The sequence below is a fragment of the Manis pentadactyla genome, chromosome 4, assembly GCF_030020395.1.
Source record: "Manis pentadactyla isolate mManPen7 chromosome 4, mManPen7.hap1, whole genome shotgun sequence".
In the NCBI taxonomy this organism is placed as follows: Eukaryota; Metazoa; Chordata; class Mammalia; order Pholidota; family Manidae; genus Manis; species Manis pentadactyla.
The window spans coordinates 110,447,670-110,469,071 of record NC_080022.1 but is presented as its reverse complement, the minus strand read 5'-3'; the positions used below and the strand labels follow the sequence as shown (position 1 = coordinate 110,469,071).

The window sequence follows — 21,402 nt, the reverse complement described above, 5'->3', positions numbered from 1 at the left end:
TGTTGGATTTTTCCCAGAGGAGAGCGCCGCCCCAAATCACTCACAGAAGGCGTCTCTTGATGCAATAAGCAAGAGGAATTTATTTAGAGACCAGCTAGCTGGGGTCCAAGTGTCAGCCCGACGCAGCGAGTCTCAACAAGGACCCCGAGCACTTAGAGTCAGAGGTTTTTATAGCATTTTCAAAAAGGGCAGTATTTTTCCACAAGCACATCACATTGTTTTTCCAAAAAACACATACATTTTGGCTGACGCCACATCCTGGGGGTCGGGTGAGATAAGATCACCCTCGGAATGTTGGCTGACACCACATCCTAGGGGTCTGGTGAGATAAGATAAGCTTGGTATGTATGATTAACTGATTGAGGTTGGCTAACTAAAGGTCACTGCAATTAACGCTGGCTGACTAACTTGTTTTTCAAGGTTCTAATATTTTCCTATTTTCTTCCTTCTAGGTTAGAAAATGGTGTCTAAGCTTTTTAAGATGGCTGTACGTATGCTAACTTTCTATCTTCAATAAGGTTGGATTTTTAGTGAAGGGTTCTACAGTGTAAGCCACCCAGTTTATGCTATTTTGTTTCAGAAGCCCTAGCTGACCAATACAGATTGTGAAAAGCAGGAGTACTTGTTTAAAAGGCATGTTTATATTTCATTTGAATAAACATTGAAATTTATATTTCTGAAAGTTTATTACAAAAATGTGCCCTCATATGCACATTGACATAAGATTGTTTTATGCAGGAAATAAATCTACAAATGACTATGGTTGATTTCCACATATAATCATCTCTCAAGAAGTAGCAGAATAATACTGATATTTTGTCTTGACTAGTGTGATAATTTTGCAATGAAATCTTTAACCTGGTTTCTTAAAATCATCATGCAAAACAATGAATGTATAGTGCCTAGTTGCCAGCAGGATGCATTGGAGTTTTTTGGAACATGAATCTACATGTTTTAACATTCAGTGACCATTAACCTATTTATAAGGCACCATGTTAATTCTTGGAGGATACAGAGAGGTACAGAACAATTCCTTTAAGGATCTTACCAGTAATAAAGAAATCATATATATATTTTATTAATTATAATAAAACCTGTATTTGATAATATCTATTCCAAAAATAAATGGAATGGATGAAGGCAAATTCTGGCACGCTAAGACCCCTACCCCTTAAGATCCAATCACCACTGACCAGATGGTTGCCCACCCCTTAAGATCCAATCACCAACACAGAACACACCCTACCCCTACTTCTTAAAAATGCACTTCCTCTCCCACAAGCTGCTGCTCCCTCTCTCTGGGAGCAGCCACTTTCTGTTTCAGATAATAAAATCTCTTGCATGGGCCCATGTCTCCTGAGTCATCCTGGGTAAAGAGGGTCACGGCGAGATACCCTTTCATTGGTGCTGTGACGTCGGATGAGGCTTTCTCATTGACTCTGCTCTTCCTCCAGGAATTTGAGCTGCTCTGGGAACCCTCACTGCCTGATCCTCCTCTACGGGCTCACCACCCATTTCCCTGGTCGTTCATCTTCTCACCCAACACTGGCCTTCAATTTGATAAGTCTCCTCTTCATGGTTGACTTAAATGTCCCTTTGGAACCTGGGAAGTGACTGTTGAGTGTCTGGCACCCCCCAAGGGCTCCTCTGGGCCAGGGGCACCCCCAACTCTGACTTTCAGAGTCACAGTTGACTCTCATAGTCAACCCTCCTCTGTCTTCCCGTGGTGAGAATCCTCATTCACTGAGGCCCGGTCTCCCTTTATCTACTCGTAAACTCCTGGTACCAGGTACGGAACCTCCTCGGCGTTTTTGCCTCAACTGCTCGGTTAGAGCTGGTGACGACCCCCTAACTGTGTCTTGCCTTCTCTGTGACCTTCTCAATCACTCTGGGATGTCTCAGCAACTTGTAAATGGTCTCATTCTCACCATGGGATCTGGCCCCTCCATTCGTGCAGATTCACCACTAGGGTGCTTACTCAATAATCTAAAAACCCCTCTACGTCACTCCAGACCTCAAACCTTTTAAGCTTATTTGCTACTGTAATGAGATCTTGTCACAATATTCCTTGGACAATCAGTCTAAATGGCCTCCCAATGGCTCTTCAGATCCTAAAATTCTCCGTGACTTATATAAATTCTGTGAGCACATGGGCAAATGGAAAGAGATCCCATATATCCAGGCTTTCTCCTACCTCGGACTCAAGCCTGCTCTTTGTCTCCCTTGCAATCCTAAACATCTTCTCCTCACTCTAAAAAACTTCATCCCACCACCCACCAATTCCCACCATGTCCTCTGACTTTGACCCTGCTGATGAATCTCCTCCCTACCAATCTCAAACCCCTACAGCTCCCCATCAACCACCAGTTCCTCTCCCACCTCAACCTCCTTCTCTGCAAGATCAAAATCCCAATCCTCCCAGCTCCCCTAGTGCCATTGCAGGAGCCGCAGCACCTCTTCCTCCTCCACAACCAGTTCCCCTTCCCTCACCCAGTCCTGCACCAAGCCCTCCAGTCACTTGCTCTCGAACCCAGATCCTAGCCACACTACAGGAAGTAGCCTGTACAGAGGGTGTCATCCAGGTCCATGTCCCTTTCTCTCTCTGACCTATCTCAAATTGAGAAAAGATTAGGCTCTTTCACCTCCAACTCAGCCACTTACATAAAAGAGTTCCAGTACCTAACTCAGTCATATGATCTTACCTTTCATGATATTCACATGATCCTATCCAACATACTTTTGCCCAAGGAGCGTAGGTGAGTCTGGAAACAGGCTAGAACTCATGCCAATGAGGTTCACCAAACTACTCCAGCTCATCCAGTTGGTGCTGAGGTGGTTCCTGACCAAGACTCTAATTGGGACTATAATACAGGAGGGGGAGTCACCAGTCAAAATCATTTCATCACCTGCCTTGTGGCAGGTCTCAGGAAGTCAGCCAATAAAGCCATTAACTATGAAAAACTCCAAGAGGTTATTCAGGATAAAAATGAGAATCCCTCTATGTTCCTAGATCACCTCACCAAAGCTCTTTTACAATATACAAACCTAGACCCTGAGACCCCAGATGGGAGACAATTATTAAGATGGGAGACTACTTCTTCACCCAGAGTTTCCCTAACATTAAGGCTAAACTTAAATGTCTAGAGAAGGGACCCCTAACTCCTCAGGCAGAAGTCCTGGCAGTGGCCTTCAAAGTATGTAATGAAGAGATGAAAAGGCCCATAAACAAAAATATCAAATGCTGGCTAAGGCCTTTCAACCAATCCCAACCACTGGTGCTCAGGTATATCCTCACTTCCTACGAAGCAGCCAGGAGGACCTCCTGGTCCATGCTTCAAATGTGTCATTGGGCTAGAGCCTGCCCAAATCCCTGGAAGCCTCCTGGTCCATGCCCTAAGTGCCATCAGGAGGGACACTGGCCTGTTGACAGTCCTCACACACCAAGAGGTGCCAGGCAATCCAGCTCTAACACTCTACACATAGACTTTCTGGGTCTGGCAACTGATGATTGAGGGGGCCTGGGACTCCTCCACCTGACCACTACCATCAGTGTACAGGAGTCCAGGGTAACCATTGTGGTAGCGGCCCATCTCTTTCCTTTTGGACACCAGGGCCACCTACTCAGTTCTGAAGGAGTTTTGGGGACATACCTCCCTCTCACAGTCCTCTTTAGTTGGGGTAGAGGGCACAACTTATCAACCTTTACAAACTTCCATGCTTCACTGCCTCTTTAAGGGCATACTCTCTCTCATTCCTTTTAAGTGATTCCCCATTGTCCGGGTCCCCTTATGGGAAGAGACCTTTTATCTAAGCTAGGGGCTCTTATCTCCTTTACCTTTGGCCCATGCCTCAACCCCGACTTGCCTTCAATCTCTTTTCTACTTGCTCTCCACACCATTCCAGACCCACCTCCCTCCCCTTTTCTCTTACCCCCTTGCCAAGTAAACCCCACAGTCTGGGACACCTCTACCTCCTCTATCACCACCTGCCCATCCGTAACCATCAATCTCAAAAACCCTACACTCTTCCCCTCACAATCCCAATACCCCTTCTACAGAAGGGCCTTTTGAGACCAGCCAATTCCTCTTACAACACCCTGATACTGGCTATCAAAAAACCTAATGGCTCTTATAGGCTACTTCAAGATTTAACAATTATCAGTGCAGCTGTTATTCCAATTCATCCAGTAGTCCCTAACCCCTATACTTTGTTATCCACTATCCCCACGTCTTCTACTTACTTCTCTGTCCTTAACCTCAAAAATGCATTCTTTACAATTCTCCTCCATCCCAATGGGACCACTTACACCTTCAACTCCACAGACTACAAATCCTCCAGTAATCTACTCTACAACCCAAATAGGACCTCCTTACAGCTGCATAAGGGGGCATATGTGCCCTACTCCAAGAACAATGCTGCTTCTACACTAACAAATCTGGTCTCATCCAGGATGGGACAAAACGCTTCCACGAACAAGCCTCCAAATGCCTAGAAAACTCCCCTAACAATCCATTCCCTTACCCCTTCAATTGGTTCCTGCCCCTCCTAGCCTCTATTACCTTTTTTATTGTTCTCCTTTACATTCCCTGCTTCATTAACCTATTCCAAAAATTCATTCAAAGTCAAATTTTGAAAATTTCTAACCATACTGTCAAACAGCTACTCCTCCAGGGCTATCAAAGCCTTCTCATGAAGAATAACAAAAACAGCTAGATGACATCATGAATCATCTCAAGATGCCCACCCTTCCCAAACTCTACAGTAATGCCCTCACTAACCCTAGAATCTGCACCCCCTTCCAGCAGGAAGTAGCTAGAGAATGAGATTCTATGCCCAGTTCTCCAGAGGCCCAATTAAGAAAATAAAAAGATGGGAATGAAGGCAAATTCTGGCATGCTAAAACCCTACACCTTAAGATCCAATCACCACCAACCAGATGATCGCCCACCTCTTAAGATCCAATCACCAACACAGAACACACCCTACCCCTACTCCTTAAAAATGCACTTCCTCTCCCACGAGCTGCTGCTCCCTCTCTCTGGGGGCAGCCATTTTCTCTTTCAGATAATAAAATCTCTTGCATGGGCCCGTGTCTCCTGAGTAGTTCTGAGGTAAGGAGGGTTGCAGCAAGATACCCTTTCAATGGAGACATAAATTCATCCTTGGGAAAAGTATGAATAATTGACGTCATTAGACCATTTTTAAATGGAATCAAGAGTGTACACTGGAAAGAATTCGCCTTACCAGCCTTTGTTTGAACTGGGCCAAAAAACATTGGACTGGGCAAAATGGCAACTTGAAAATGATGCTGGAGTTCTTGTTTGCAGAGTCCAAGAATGAATTTAGCAAACACCCAAGGTAGGAGAGCCAGGGTAGAGGCTTTTATTTAGAAATAAAGTGAGAGGAAAGAGCTCCTGGCTTATGCCAGGAGGGGACAAGAGAGTCCGGGGTGGTGCATTGTCTAGGGGATTTATAGGCAGTTGAGGATTTTTGGTAACTGATAAAAGGTTTAGGGTGTGGACTTGTTAAAAGTGGCCTTAGGATGTATGTCCTTGATGAGATATTAAACCCCTTTTATCATGCTAAAGTGAATCTTACACATTATTACAAACTATCAGAATAAAAACATGGCTACTTTCCTTTATCTGGGGAGTATCAACTGATGTCACTGAAGAATGACTCTAGAGCGTAATGTTTAACTCAGAGTTTTGGTAGGAGGTTTCCTTGCATGTCGTTACATTGCTCTGACTGTAAATATCTTGCCTTGCTTTTTCCGGAAGCCCTCACCCTATTTGGTCTAAGCCCATTGTCCCTGTTTCAATAAGTCAGCAGAACAGACAGCCTGGCCTGATCACAAAACTTTCTGAGGATAGAATCAGTAATGTATAACTCAGAGTAACTTAGCTTATTAAAATACCCATAGAACTGTTTGTTTTTTTCTTAACTCATGCAATTGCCACCCACCCTTTTCCTCATAAAATAACCTTATTTTTACCCTACAAATAGGAACATTATTTAACACTATTTTGGGTATCTACATGAATATTTTCTCCCCTACTTGCAACTCTTTAATCCCAAATAAATTGTTATTTACCTCTCACTGTGGCTCTTCATTTGCAAGTTGACAAGTCTTTTAATGGTAGTTGTACTATACAACTATATTTTGGGGTGGTTTATTACACAGCAATAGAGAACAAACACTAAAAAATCTAGTTTCCAGTCTTTCAACCCCTGCAACACAGAAGAAAGAACAAAGCAGGCAGAGATGGTGTTGACTGACTGTTAGGCTGGAGGAAGGAAAAACAAGGACATGCAAACAGAACAGAGAGATACCATAAAAGAGGAAGAGACCAGACTCCAAGATCTTTGCCTTATATGGAAAGGCAACAGCTCTTCCTGAATTACATCTTTCTGATGTGCCAACTAAGACCCAGATGTCAGTCTCCTCCCTCTTGGAAGGAAAAAAGTTTCTAGTTGTCTATTATGTCACTTTTAGCCAATCATACCTCTTCACACCCCCTAGGATAGCTTGCCCACTCCTCCCCTTCCTAACTCCTTATAAGCCCCCACCTCCCTGACTGGGTGTGACTTCCCTGGTCTTTGATAGCCAGACCACGGAACATCACCCGGGAGTTGCACTCAAATAAACTACCTGGCCCCTTGTTGCCTCTCTTCACCTGCTTATTTTGGTTGGAATTTATTGGAATTTATCTTACATTTGGTGCCGAAATCAAGGGAAGGAGCATGAGCACAGGGCCCTGCCCCCTCCTTCCCTGACCTGGGACCTCAGCCTGCTCTCTGCTGCATGGAATATATTCTGGTAAGTCCCTCAGTTTCCCCTGGTCTGTTTCCCTTCTTAACTCCATTTCACCTGGTCCATTAGAAATAGTAGCTATGTCCAAGTGGGGCATCTGGCCCCTGGGCATTCAGCCCACCTCCTGCGTGCATCTGGCCCACCCCTGGCCCTGCGGGGGGGGAGAACCCCAGCCTCACCCAGGCTCCCAGGACGTCTCCCCTGACTTGGTGCGCTTGGGATGCTGGGGTCTCCTCTCAGCAGGATTAGTTGGGAAGTGGTGCAGACATGGGGAACCAGCCCTCAAAAGCAGAGGCTCAAACCCCACTGCAGTGTCTCATTTCTAATTTGGCTACTCTATATTTGTCCCAGGAAGTTTGCAAATAGAAGCTAGTCTTTCTTTGCTCTGAGGCCAGGCCTCAGTATCCCTTGGACAATCAATCTCGCTGGCACCCTGAGGGAACTTTCAATTTTGGTCTCCTCACCGACTTGATTAATTATTGCCCCTGGAGCACAGAGTAGAGTGAAATCCCATATGTGCAGGCTTTTTGGACTTTGTGCTCCTGCTCAGACCTTTATGTTAAGTGTTCAATGACTCAGGTTCTCCTAGCCCGATCTCCAGTTAAAGATTGTCAGCCTCTTACTCTGCTCAGTCCTTCTTCTTTTTCAGATCTGCCAGAAGACCTCAGTCACCCACCTCCCTCAGCTCACAATCCCCTCCCCCTCTCTCTACCACCATCTTTAAGTCCTTTGTCTTAACACGTGCCGCCACTATCTTAAAGTCCTACATTCTCACCCATGGCGTTGTCCTGCTCTCCTCTTCCAGTGACTACACCACCCCTCCCCCTCTCCTGCCTTCACCGCCCTCTTCCCCCACCAGAACAGGCTCCTTCCCACCCTCTGTTTCCAGAAGACACAGACAGGAAGCTGAGGAGAGGGAAAGCAACTGGATATCAGTGATTCAAGTCTTTATATTGGTTTGTCTGTGTATATGTTTTTGAGTTGGGAGTGTTGCTGACTGTAGTCATTGTGTCTCAGTTTGTTTGTTTGTGTGTCTATATGTATGGATGAAAAATATTTTCCTACCTCCAGATAGTATTAATAAAAATTTATTTAAAAACAACTGCTTGTGAAAATTGGGCATTCTAAAACTTCCAGAAAATCTGATAAAAAATGTTAAGTATTAATGCTAATTTGGGTTTGGCTGAGGCGGGCATGTCCTTGTGGTTATCATCTGCGTAAGTTTACCTAAGGTCATTTAAGTTGATGTTATTTGCTAAATCTTTTAAGAATAAAATGCTTAAAGGCTTGGCTTTCTCTAATATTCAGTAAAGGTCTTGTAAGTAATCTAGCATAGTTGTTACGAATGAGTGAACTAAATAAATGCGGCAAGTGAACACCTTTTTTATAGCAAATTTTTTTTTATCATTAATCAACAATTACATGAAGAACATTATGTTTACTAGGCTCTCCCCTTCACCAAGTCCCCCCCACAAACCCCATTACAGTCACTGTACATCAGCATAGTAAGATGCTGTAGAATCACTACTTGTCTTCTCTGTGTTGCAAAGCCCTCCCCTTTCCCCCACCCCCCACATTATACATGCTAATCATAATACCCCCCTTCTTCTTACCCACCCTTATACCTCCCTACCCTCCCATTCTCCCCAGTCTGTTTCCCTTTGGTAACTGTTAGTCCATTCTTGGGTTCTGTGATTCTGTGGCTGCTTTGTTCCTTCAGTTTTTCATTCGTTCTTATACTCCACAGATGAGTGAAATCATTTGGTATTTGTCTTTCTCTGCTTGGCTTATTTCACTGAGCATAATACCCTCTAACTCCATCCATGTTGTTGCAAATTGTAGGATTTGTTTTCTTCTTATGGCTGAATAATATTCCATTGTGTATATGTACCACATCTTCTTTATCCATTCATTACTGATGGACACTTAGGTTGCTTCCATTTCTTGGCTATTGTAAATAGTGCTGCAATAAACATAGGGGTGCATCTGTCTTTTTCAAACTGGAGTGCTGCATCCTTAGGGTAAATTCCTAGAAGTGGAATTCCTGGGTCAAATGGTAAGTCTATTTTGAGCATTTTGAGAAACCTCCATAGTGCTTTCCACAATGGTTGAACTAATTTACATTCCCACCTGAAGTGTAGGAGGGTTCCCCTTTCTCCACAACCTCACCAACATTTTGTTGTTGTCTTTTGGATGGTAGCCATCCTTACTGGTGTGAGGTGATATCTCATTGTGGTTTTAATTTGCATTTCTCTGATAACTAGCAGTGTGGAACGTCTTTCCATGTGTCTGTTGGCCATCTGAATTTCTTCTTTGGAGAACTGTCTGTTCAGCTCCTCTGCCCATTTTTTAATTGGATTATTTGCTTTTGTTTGTTGAGGTGTGTGAGCTCTTTATATATTTTGGATGTCAACCCTTTATCGGATCTGTCATTTATGAATATATTCTCCCATACTGTAGGGTACCTTTTTGTTTCTACGGATGGTGTCCTTTGCTGTACAGAAGCTTTTCAGCTTGATATAGTCACACTTGTTCATTTTTGCTTTTGTTTTCCTTGCCTGAGGAGATATGTTCATGAAGAAGTCGCTAATGTTTGTGTCCAAGAGATTTTTGCCTATGTTTTTTTCTAAGAGTTTTATGGTTTCATGACTTACATTCAGGTCTTTGATCCATTTTGAATTTACTTTTGTGTATAGGGTTAGACAGTGATCCAGTTTCATTCTCTTACATGTAGCTGTCCAGTTTTGCCAGCAAGTGAACACCTTTCTAATTGTATGTTACAGTGTGTATACCTATCTACAGCCTAGAAATCTTTGTGGTAACGTAAAACCTTAAAGTTCTGCTAAGTTAAAAAGATATACTTTGTGCTTAGTGAGAGATTGTGTTGTAAAGCTCATGGTAACAGAAATTATGAAATGTTCATAAATTTGTCAATCCAAAGAATGCTGGTGTAAGAGTTTATAATAGCCTGCTTCTCAGTGTTCACTAAAAATTAAGGTACCTAATGGTTTTAAGTTCTAATTAAAACTACTTAAAGTAATAAGGAAAACATTTCTGCATGCTAAAGAATGTGTCTTTTGATAAAAGAAAGTAATTGTTCTAAAGTACAGCTGTTTATTTAAAGGGAGAAATATAAATAAAAGAGGTTATAGAAAGTTTGTAGAAGAATTTAATATAGTCATGCTATATAAAATTAAAGCAAATAAGTATCAATATCAGTTACACAGCAAAATTATGTTTTCAGTTAAAAAGACAAAGTTTTCCTGTTAGTCTGCTCTTAATGTTGAAATATTGCAAAAAGTTCTCTAATTGTTTAATCAAAGCAGTTTCTCATGCTTAAATTCTCAGTAAGGTGTAAGAGTATTTAAGAAAATCAGATATTAATATTAAAAAGACTAAAAGCTGAACTTTGCTAAAACTGTGTAACCTTCATTTGCCTTTGAAGTACTTTGTTGTCATTCTAGTTAAATAGATGAATATTGCTTCATAACAACCTATAATCCTATTTAAGCAAGTGCCAAAGAAACTTTCTACTGACAACTTCCCAAAATCAAATTCAAAAAGGTACTTTTACCTCTAGTTAACTCTGGTATTTCCCAGAGGGCCCCTGGAACATGTCAGAGGAACATTTTCTCATTGGAGAAAATATTTAGCTAATTTGGCTTATTTAGCTGACATATATTTACCTAAAAAGCACTGTCAAAAAGAATGATGCTAAACTTTGTTACTGAATGTTTTGTATTACAGAAATATCCAAATTTCTTTATGAGAACTGTCTTACAGTAAGCTCTCATCAGATCTTTAACCACTGTCATTTGTAAATCTTTTGTCACCTATACTCACTGTTTATTACTCCTAAACTAGTAAGAAACTATATTTCAGCAGAACAGGTATTAGTTACATAAGATTAAGTAAACTAAAGAAGATGATTTTGTAACTTTTTGTTTAAAATGTTGTTAAAGTATTTTAAGCTTTTTCTCTTAAGCTGACAACAGTTTAGTAAATGACTGCCTTTATAAGCAGAATTGAAACTTTATCTTTCTCTCTACCTGATCCCTCCAGAATTCAAAAACTCTCAGTGACTATTTTCATATTTCATGGCAATATGTTTATTTGCACAGGTTCAATAAGAATCTGCTTTCCTTGTAAGAAGACTAATTAAAAACACTGGTTATATTACCAAAGCTTCAACTAGAACGTCATACCTGAGAGACATGTGTGTAAACTCAGATATGAAAAGACAGCTTTAAGGAACTAAGATTGACTTTATAAAGCCAACAAAGCTCCTTAGAAGAACTGGTCTAGTACCTTGCTTACAGAGTTCCCAGCAGCCTTACCAGGTAAGTAAAGAAGGTCACTTCCTGGCAAGTGAAAGAACCTCAGGAATGTCTTGGGAACCTCAAGAAGAGAAGAATTCACCCAAATGTACAGGTACTGCAGGCACAACCTGATGGCAAGTCTGGCTTGGCTTTCTGGCCTCAAGAAGCCTTTAAAAGTCCAATCTGAAATTCCTTATTAAAAGTTCCAGCAAAGCATATTTAAAAGAGCCTATGTAATCAATTGCTCTTCTTGTTGCACTGCTAATTATTTTCTTAATCTGGCTACTTCTAATAAAAATAAGGGTGATTTTAGAGAAAGATATTGTTTCAATAATGCAGTCTTATCTATACTAAATCCTAATACTAGTCATTGAGATGTAAACTCGATCCAGATTTTCAGTCCCCCAATAATGGCCTGGCTAATGCCCCTACTGTGCCCCTTAATAACAGTTTTTGGTTTACTCTTACCTGCTCCTTGTATCCTCAGGTTCCTCCAACAGCAGCTAACCCAGATGACCCAGGTTGCCACCATCAAGATGTTACTTCACCGTTATGCACCTCTTCCCACTGAACCCCCTACTTCAGCCTAATACCAGCCTCAAATCCCCACAACGCCCCTTGTCAGCCGGAAGTAGCCAGATCGAGTCATCACCCATTATGACCAAAAGGCTGGAGTGTTAGGCTGAAGGAAGGAAAAACAAGTACATGCAAACAGAACAGAGAGATACCATAAAAGGAGAACAGACCAGACCCCAAGGTCCATGCCTTATATGGAAAGGGAACAGCTCTTCCTGAATTCCATCCTTCTGATATGCCAACTAAGACCCGGATGTCAGCCTCCTCACTCTTGGAAGGAAAAAAGTTTCTAGTTGTCTATTATGTCACCTTTAGCCAATCATACCTCTACACGCCCCCTAGGATAGCTTGCCCAGTCCTCCCCCTCCTAACTCCTTATAAGCCCCCACCTCCTTGACCGGGTGTGACTTTCCCGGCCTGTGATAGCCAGACACGGAACATCAACCGGGAGTTGCACTCAAATAAACTACCTGGCTCTTTGTTGCCTCTCTTCACCTGCTTATTTCAATTGGAATTTATTGGAATTTATCTTACACTGACGATGAACAACTTAGTAAAAAGGTAACATTTGAGCATATGAAGAAAGTTAGGGAGCTAAAATGCAGATATGTTTGAGAAAAGCATTTCTGAAAGTTTTAGCATGTGCAAGGATATGAGTCATGGGTCTGAAGTGTTCAAGAATAGCTAGAAGGTCAGGATGTCTATAACACAGTGTGAAGGAGAAAAGAATAGATGTAGTTAGAAAAGTAATAAACTGGGGGAGCTAAATCATGTAAGCTCTCACAGATCAAAGAATTTTAGCATTGAGTCTGAGAGGAAGTCACTGGAGAGATTGAGATTTTAACAGAATCACTCTGCTGTGATTAAAAATATACCATATATATGTTTTATATAAAATATATTCTGAAATATGTACATAAAACACTTTATAAATAAAAATAATACACAAAAAAGTATATTTATTATGAGAAATTGCGCCATGTGATTATAGAGGTTGAAAACACCACAATCTGCGGTCTGCAAACTGGAGACCCAAGAAAGCTGGTTGCTTAATTTAGTCCAAGTCCAAAAGCCTGAGAACCAGGGCAGTTGATGGCATAAATCCCAGTTCCAGGGCCAGAGAAGATAAGGAGATGTTGCACACCTCAATCAGTGAGTCAGGGGAAAAAGGGGTGAATTCTTCCTTCTTCCATTTTTTGCTCTTTCAGGCCCTCAAGGTATTATATGATGCCCACTTACAATGGAGAGTGCAATCTAGAGTCCAACAATCCAAATGCTTATCATCTTACCTCAGATATACACCCAGAAGTAATGAAATGCTCATTATGCTTACCATCTTATTCTCAGATACACACCCAGAAATAATGATTAATCTGGGCACCCTGTGGCCAGTCAAGATGAAACACAAAATGAACCATCACAGAATGTACTTTTAATCATGATCAAATAGGCTTTGCTTATGGTAAAATAAATAAATAAATAACCCTAAACTATTGGCCTTTAACTTAGTGAAACTTATTTCTTAAGCAAAGTTTGGTGGGAGTAAAGCAATTTGTACAGCACCCCAATGTTTACTGCAGCATTATTTATAATACCCAAGACAAGGAAACAACCTAAGTGTCCACTGACAGATGAATGGTTAAAGAACAGATGAGATGTAATACACACACATATACACACACACAGAGGGGAGTATTATTCAGCCATTAAAAAGAATGAAATCTTGCCATTTGCAAAAACATGGATGAACCTCAAGGGCATTATAATAAGTGAAATAAGTCAAACAGAGGAAGATGCTGTATGATCTTACTTATATGTTAAATCTAAAACAAAAACAAAAACAAAAAAATAACCAAGCTTATAAACACAGAAAACAAATTGGTGGTTGCCAGAGACCAGGAGTGGGGGATGGGAGAAATGAGTGAAAAGAGTCAAAAGGTACAAACTTACAGTGATAAAATAAATACCTCCTGGGGATGTAATGTACAGCATGATGTACAGCATATTTAGTAATACTATATTGAACATTTCAAAATCGCTGAAAGTAAAAAAAGTTCTCATTAAAAGAACAAGAACTTTTTAAAGCTATGTAAGGTGACATATGTTACTTAGACTTACTGTGGTGATCATTTTACAATGTGTACAAATATCGATTCATTATGTTGCATACCTGAAACGAATATAGTTATATGTCAGCTATATCTTTTTAAGATAGAAAATAAGTGGAATAAACTCCTCATTTCACTTTAGTTCTTCAAGGCCTTCCAAAAATAGGCCCCTGTAGTTCTTCTGGCTTCATGTGGCACACAATAAGCAATTTGGAGATAGAAAGGGATGTCCAACAGACACATGGCTGAGTGAGGAGGACTGGGGAAGCAAAGTGTAAGTCTGGGGAGAGAAAATCCCAGGGCAAAATACCTCTAAAACCTGAAATCAGTCAAAGGGAGAAATAAAGTTTAAAATTCGTTTCTTGCTGATAAAACCACAGTCTGGCCCATCTCTCTCTCCTGCTCCAGCAGCAGCAAAACCAGCCCTCCCCTTACCTCTCAGGTACAGATAAGCCCTCGTTGCCCAGGTAACTACCCATTGATATGGAGACGAACATCTCTCCAACCCTGAGGAATGATGCAAATGCACCAACGCTATGCTTCTCTTCACCCTTGAGCACCTGTTGATATGCAGATGTACTAAAAGCCTGGCAAGATATTCTGGATAAATTACAATTTTACCCACAGGCCACCCCTCCAGAAATCTCGCCTTACAATTTACTCGCTCCCCCTCTTCCAAACAAACTAATGACATACAATAGCAATAGCAATAAAAATCATGATAATCCTTAAGCCAGAGGATTCAGCCTATGCAGATTAAGTAAATGTACTTTATAGCACAATCTCTCACTAAGCACAAAATGTTTCTACACTTGTTTACTCATTCCTAACAACCATGCTAGATTGCTCACAAAACTTTTACCAAACATTAGACAAAGTCAAGACTCTCTTTAAGCATTTTTTTTTCTTGACAACAGCAATACAATCATGGTAATTCTCAAACCAGAGGATTTGGCTAAGTTCAAAGTCCCATGCAGATTAAGTCCAAAGCCTGTCCATTTTAGCCATCACACAGCAGCTATAGCCAGGGGATGGGGGGGGTGCATCCAGGACACAAGGACTGTAGAAGCAAATAACCATGATTGTGGGGGGCCACTTTGCTGTTATTTAAGGAACACACAGGAGGCCAGCTTCAAGGTCTTTTCCCCAAGGTGCCAGAAGAGCCTGCCATCGCCGATACATGTGTTGAAATGTCCCAAGGCCACGTCCATTTCATTCCTGATTGCTGCACCCATCCTTGCAATGCCTGTCCAATAAAGTAGGTGCCTTGATCGCTCTCGATCACCAGCGACCAGTCATAGGCTGCAAAGAGAAGCTCTAGGCTCCTCTTGGTGGTTTGCTAATTTGCACAACATGCAGGGAACTCCTTCCGGGATTGGGTGATCTCTTCAAAGGTCAATGGCAAGCCCCACCGACAGGCTGCAGCCCACATTGTCTTCTGCTCCACATGCAACAAATGCTGATACAGCCATTTGGCCACATCAGAGGCCGACTTTCCTTCTAGCCAGTGCACCTGGGCCAATGCATCTGCTTCACCATTCCCTAGGGATGCCAAAGGCAAAAGGGCAATCACATGATATATGGTAGGTTTGTGTGCCACACCACTCCATGGCCTTTGGGTCCAGTCTCTCACCCACCCTGCAATGGAATAAGTGGTTATTACCTTGGTCAGAGCTTTTCCAGCAATAGGCTACATAGCCAACAAGGCATGGTACACAGCAGCCAATTGCTTCTCTATCAATATGTACTGTACCTCTGCTCCTTTCCATAGTTGTGACCAGGCTCCAGCCGGCAGTAGAAGGAGCAGCAGTGGCAGAAGCAATAAGCCTTAGGCTTGGGCCACACGCCAGGGTCAGCGTGGCCAGCAGCGGTGGTGGCGCCTCTGTGACCACACGAGTGTAGAAACTTGTCCCTCAGTGAGAGCGCCACTTCTCTCCACCATTTTTTGGGGCAGCCCTCCCAAAGATCTCACCCATTATGACAGATTTTGGGTTCAGAGGAGCCCTATTGACTATGTCAGTTTTAAGTCTAGGGAGAGGAAATTCTGGGGCAAAATACCTCTAAAAACTGAAATCAGTCAAAGAAGAAATAAAGTTTAAAACCTGTTTATTGCTTACAAAACTGCAGTCCAGCCTATCTCTCTCCCGCTCCAGCAGCAGCAAAACTGGCCCTCCCCTCACCTCTTGGGTACAGATAAGCCCTCCTTGCCCAGGTAATTACCCATTGATATGGAGATGAACTTCTCTCCAACACTGAGGAATGATGCAAATGCACTAAAGCCATACTTCTCTCCACCCTGTAGCGCCTGTTGATATGCATACGTACTAAAGCCAGGTGAGATATTCTGAATAAATTACAAGTTCACCCACACAAACCAAGTAACAACAAAAAAAAGCTGCTCCCATCTAAGATACTCAGTGATAGAAGGGGATCTGATGAAGATGAGGATGAATCATGCTAAAAATAGAAAGCACAAATGGAGTCATTTGCCCTCTGAACAAGACTTAATTACAGTTTCAACTTATTCTAGGAATAAGTTGGCAATTAAGAACTTTCTGGTCATCAACAATTAGGTAATCTGTCACATGAGCCTTCTCCATCCCACAAAAAAAGATGAGGTAGCCTGCATGGGACACCTTGCCCTTCTCCCTAAGGGAGGGTGCCCTTGCCTGAAACAAACTTTTCTTTTGCTACCAATTTCCTCAGCCCAACCTCTTTCCTATAAAAACCTTCCATTTTGTACAATTTCTGGGAGCATATCTCTACTACTTAGATGGGATGCTGCCCGATTCATGAACCACTTAATAAAGCCAATTATATCTTTAAATACATTGTTGACTTTTGTTTTTTGACAAGTGCAACCAAAGAAAAATTTTCACATCTAAAATTTAATCATTACACACACCTCTAGTAAAAGAACCTATCAGTTTCCAATCACTTTTTGGATAATCAAGATTCCAAACAAACCTATAGGGCTCCCTTCTCTGGCTTTGCATACCTGACAATTTGAGGGGTTTTCCCCATTTTTTTTCCCAGTTTTTACTAATGTTTGTTCCTCTCGCTCCCTGCCTAACGCTCCATGAGAGCAGAACTTGGAAGTATTGTTTACTGCTATATCTTTCAAATCTAATCAAGTAGCAAATAAGAGGTACTTTAGGCTGTATAGCTGCACCTAGAACACCTTGCTCTAGAAACTTCAAGGCCCACTGTTGTAAGAAGGGAGATATTTCTGACTCCTTTGGATGATCTCTGCCTCACTCAATTCAGAAACTGGGTAGCAGAGTGGATGAGTGTAAAGCCCACTAACAAGAGTCAAATCCCAGCTTTGCCATTTACAAGCTGTGCTATTTAAACCTCTGTGGACATCAATGACCTTAATTGAAATGGGGAGGTGTACCTACCCCTTAATTGTTGTGAGGATTAAGTATGTGAAGATATATTTATAGTAGTTGTATGTTTATTAGGGTATCTCTAGAGTTCGACAATTGTGTGTAATAAACGCCGAGCCTATTAGCTATATACACCACGAGTCAAGAACACAAATTGTTTCTGACTCAACTTTTTTTTCCCTTAAATTAGTTCTTCTGCTTACATGGACCTCATTGATCTGAAGAAAGAACTTCAGACCTTACAACCCTAAAACTGTAAGCACCCCCCACAACCCCACACCAAGTCCTCGCCCCCGCCCGCCAGTCAGACGCACTTCCGCCATCAGCCAGTATCAGCCGCCCATCCGCGCAGCCCCGCCCCGTCGGCGCCACGCCCAAACGCGCTCCCCGGCGCACATGCGCAGCACTGACATTTTCGGTCCTTGGGTACACCTCTTTCCTTTAAGCGACCGAAGGCCTTCATTACTTCTTTGGCAACTTTTTAAATCCTCACTACTCTTTCCGGGCAATTTTTGTTTCCAATAACTTCAGCAAGTACCTGAAATTCATATCATTTTGCTTTACCATCACTGTAGAACCTCTCGCTTCAGTCTGAAGAAGCGGTCTCCTGACGAGGCGCCACTCGTTAGCGGTGCAGGTCTCACGAAAGCCACCATTTCTCGCGGTGTTTCCTTGTTTCCAGAATCCTTAGCGCGAAGCGGAAAAATACTCATTTATCTCAGCTTCTGCTGATTAACGCTATTTTTTTTCACCTCGGCTTCTTCCCCAGAAGTCTCTGTTCCTGTTTCTCCCAGGGAAATGGCGGCCCCTGAGCAGCCGCTACCGATGCCGAGAGGATGCCAGGGCTCTGCTGCTCTTTCTCTGCCGCGGGGCGATCGGACCCTTCTAGTGAGGCACCTGCCAGCCGAGCTGACGGCTGAAGAGAAAGAGGACTTGCTGAAGTATTTCGGGGCACAGTCGGTGCGCGTCCTGTCAGATAAGGGGCGACTGGTAAGGTCGCGTCCGTCCCGAGCCGCCCGGAAAGGTCCTTGGCTGTTGACCCGGAGAGGGGGCGCTTGGACAAGAAAAAGACCGGGAAGAGTGGGGAAGACGCGTTTGTTTGGGGGAGACTTCTCCGTCCCTCCTCTTCTATGTAAAAATACCGTGCGTGCGAAGTGAAATTTTAATTGGTTCCAGCCTAGATTAATCACGGCGCTGCCTAAATGGGCAAGTGAGAAAGGCAAGGCAGAAAATGGAAAAGGCTTATATTCCCTCTTCCAACCCATCCGGAGAATTTCAAAACTACTCTGAATTTGGGGATATTTCTCTTAAATTCAAAGTACTCCCAGATACATGTAACAACAGACGTTTTTAATTTTTTGGTTCGTTTCTAAGCCAGAGTTAAGACATTCGTTAAGATAGAGGAGAAACAATAGTCCTTAAACTAGTTACAGATTTTCCCTACTAGGTTTTTGACGAAAAAGTTAAAAAAATTTCCTTGCGAGTCCTTTGGGACACAATATTTTAAGAGTTATTTAACATATTATTTAAATATATTACTATATTTAAGACTTTCAGTAGTTCCTACACAAGGAATTTTCGCTATTACTTTTTCTTTTATACCTGAAGATGTTTTAGATGAATTTCGCTCCATTAAAATAGTAATGGTGCTATTAAATTTCTGAAAACCGGTCTGTGATGGAGCAAAAACATCAATGGTTTAAAGTCTCCCCAGGTGATTCTAATATGCAGACAGAGTTGAGAATTAGAAGAAAGACTAATTTTGATCAAAATGGCATGTATACCAGCAAATACAAATACTCTCTGTGGTGCAGTTTAAGTAGGCTTAATCAGATCATCTTGGATCAGATTAGACGTGGATCAATCAGATCAGAATGTGTGATATAATTACTCAAGCAACTTGTAAAGGCTTTAGTATTTGCAAGAACTGTTCCTTAATGATTCATTTACTTTTAATTTATGTTTTTTTTATGGTTTTAAAATTATTTACAGTTTATGTTAAAATAGCCTTCACCCATTGAACCCTTAGTAAAAAGATAAAGCCCAAAGGAAGCATACACTTGAAAAATGACTGTTGATGAACATTTTTAAGCTTTGCATCTGGATGTATAAAGGAAAGTTTAATAAAAAGTAAATACATCCTTAGATGTATTTTATAAATCGGATATTTTTTATGTTTTTGGATGGATTAAGGGTGGTCCTCTGTGTATAGTAGGTTTTTTTTAACTTCTGGTCTTTTGTACCGTTTGAAAACCTTGTTTGTGTGTGTGCACATGCACCTTTATATGAAAAAGACTACATAGCTTTATCTCAGAACTTTAATCCAAAAGACTCAAAAACCACTCTCCTGAAAGAGGTAATCAGGTAAAATGACCTCTGTTCCATCGTTTGCCGTGATTTTATTAATGGTCAAATCATTGCCAACTGCTAAAATATCAGGCTTCCTTATTAGAAGCTGAGATTATGTTAGAAGTAATTTTTACCTCAATTCTTTTTTAGAAACATACAGCTTTTGCTACTTTCCCTAATGAAAAAGCAGCTATAAAGGTATGAATTTTTCTTTACTGTCAAAGTTATCAACAACTTTCTATTATCCAGCCTTTGTGTAAAAACGAAATGTAATGTTAAACTATCGTTTTTGAAAATCAGTGGTTTTTTTTATTTCAGATTGAAATATTCTGAATATTCAAACATTCAGGTGTTTACAAAGGTAGATAATTAATTCAAATGTTTTGTGTTAACTTGAAGAAGTTAGTGGGCTACTTCTGTGGAAATATTTTTAAAACAGTTAAAAAATACTAGTCTAGAGCTGAGGCAAGGTCAAAAATACATTTTCTTTTAACCAGGTGAATTGATAGCAAAGAGAATGGCAGGGAGAAGTTAAAAAGGAAGTAGAATAAGAAAACAAACTATCTTGGATGCAAAGAGGAGGGGGTTTAAAGAAGATGAGATCCTGTGATGACACAAAATGAGGAATGAACACAATCTGTTAGTAAAGGACTTTTTACTGTAAAACAACAGAAATGACCTAAATTTTCAATGAGGGGTGGGAACAGTTTAAATTGTAAGATATATCCATTTACTGGACCACAACTGCTAGAGAATGAGGTCAAATGAATATGTATTAATAGCCCAGTATTATGTATTAAGTAGCCCACATAAAATATATGAATAAAGTTGAAAAACGTGTATTTTGTGTATTGTGACCTTAGATTTTTGAAAAACTTGTAGCATATTATACACGCATAGGAAAAAAAATGTGGCAAAGCTATTTACCAGATTGTTAATACAAATTTTTATCTGTGGATGGGATTACATAAGACTTTCATGTTACATGTATTTTTTAATGTATAGGAAATTTTTTTTCAGAGAAAAAGTTTTTTTAATATAGCATAAGAATTTATAAATAAAATATGGTAATGAAACCACATTGTTTTAGGGTCAAGATTAGTAAAGAGAAGGAAAGACAAGATAGTAGCAGTGACAAGACTTAGAGGGCACCTGACTGATTTTTCAAAAACAAAAGGAGACAAATGTTTAAGAGTAAAGTAAGTAGCTGAGAGAGATAGGAAAATTAATTAACATTAAAAATGAAAAAGCATGAATCCTTGAAAAGAGAATGTATGTGGCATCCATTTTAAGAAGAAAAAGTTGAAACAGTTCAGCTCAGTTGACCTGTATTTCAGATAATCAAAGGTTCATGAGACCTCAGTTGATTTAGGACTTGAAAACTATTGAAACATTTTAAAACTTGCTTTATATAATGAAGGAGTTAAATAAGAATGCATAAAGATGGTGGAATACAACTGTCCCAGTTAAGGTCTGCAGTTCCATTTGTTCACAGTATTTTAAGTGACTATTTTGTGTAATATGCTGCTTTAGGTCTTGGGGTATATCAGTGAATAAAACAAAAGATTTATGCCCTTATTGGAGCTTACATTGTCAAAAGGGGAAATAGACCATAAAAAATAAACTTAATACATTGTTTAATATTCTAGAAAATGATAAATGCAATGGAAAATAAAGAATGGAATAGGAATACTGGATGTGGTCAGTTAAGTTGCAAGTGGTTAGACAAAATTGGGAAAGTTAGCTAAGGGAATATCTGGGGAAAATGCATTCCAGTCAGAGGTCTCTGGAGTTTACTCTGAATAAAATGGGGAGCCATTGGAGTACAGGGAATATTTTGAGCAAAG

At 40.9% G+C, this 21,402-nt stretch overlaps 1 protein-coding gene across 7 annotated transcripts in view; it reads left to right on the top strand.

The window, feature by feature from the left end:
• The first annotated feature begins 17,506 nt into the window (after positions 1-17,506).
• Positions 17,507-21,402, top strand: part of RNPC3 (RNA binding region (RNP1, RRM) containing 3) — a 45,014-nt gene continuing 41,118 nt past the window's right edge. The window contains exons 1-3 of one of the 7 annotated variants that reach the window (XM_036900470.2): positions 17,509-17,870; positions 18,001-18,196; positions 19,706-19,753. In XM_036900470.2, coding sequence (XP_036756365.2) covers positions 18,005-18,196; positions 19,706-19,753 — 240 coding nt within the window. In that variant the 5' untranslated portion in view covers positions 17,509-17,870; positions 18,001-18,004. Of the gene's footprint in view, positions 18,197-19,705; positions 19,754-21,402 lie in introns of all 7 variants that reach the window. The other 6 variants (XM_057500660.1, XM_036900473.2, XM_036900471.2 and 3 more) reach the window with 6 other exon arrangements.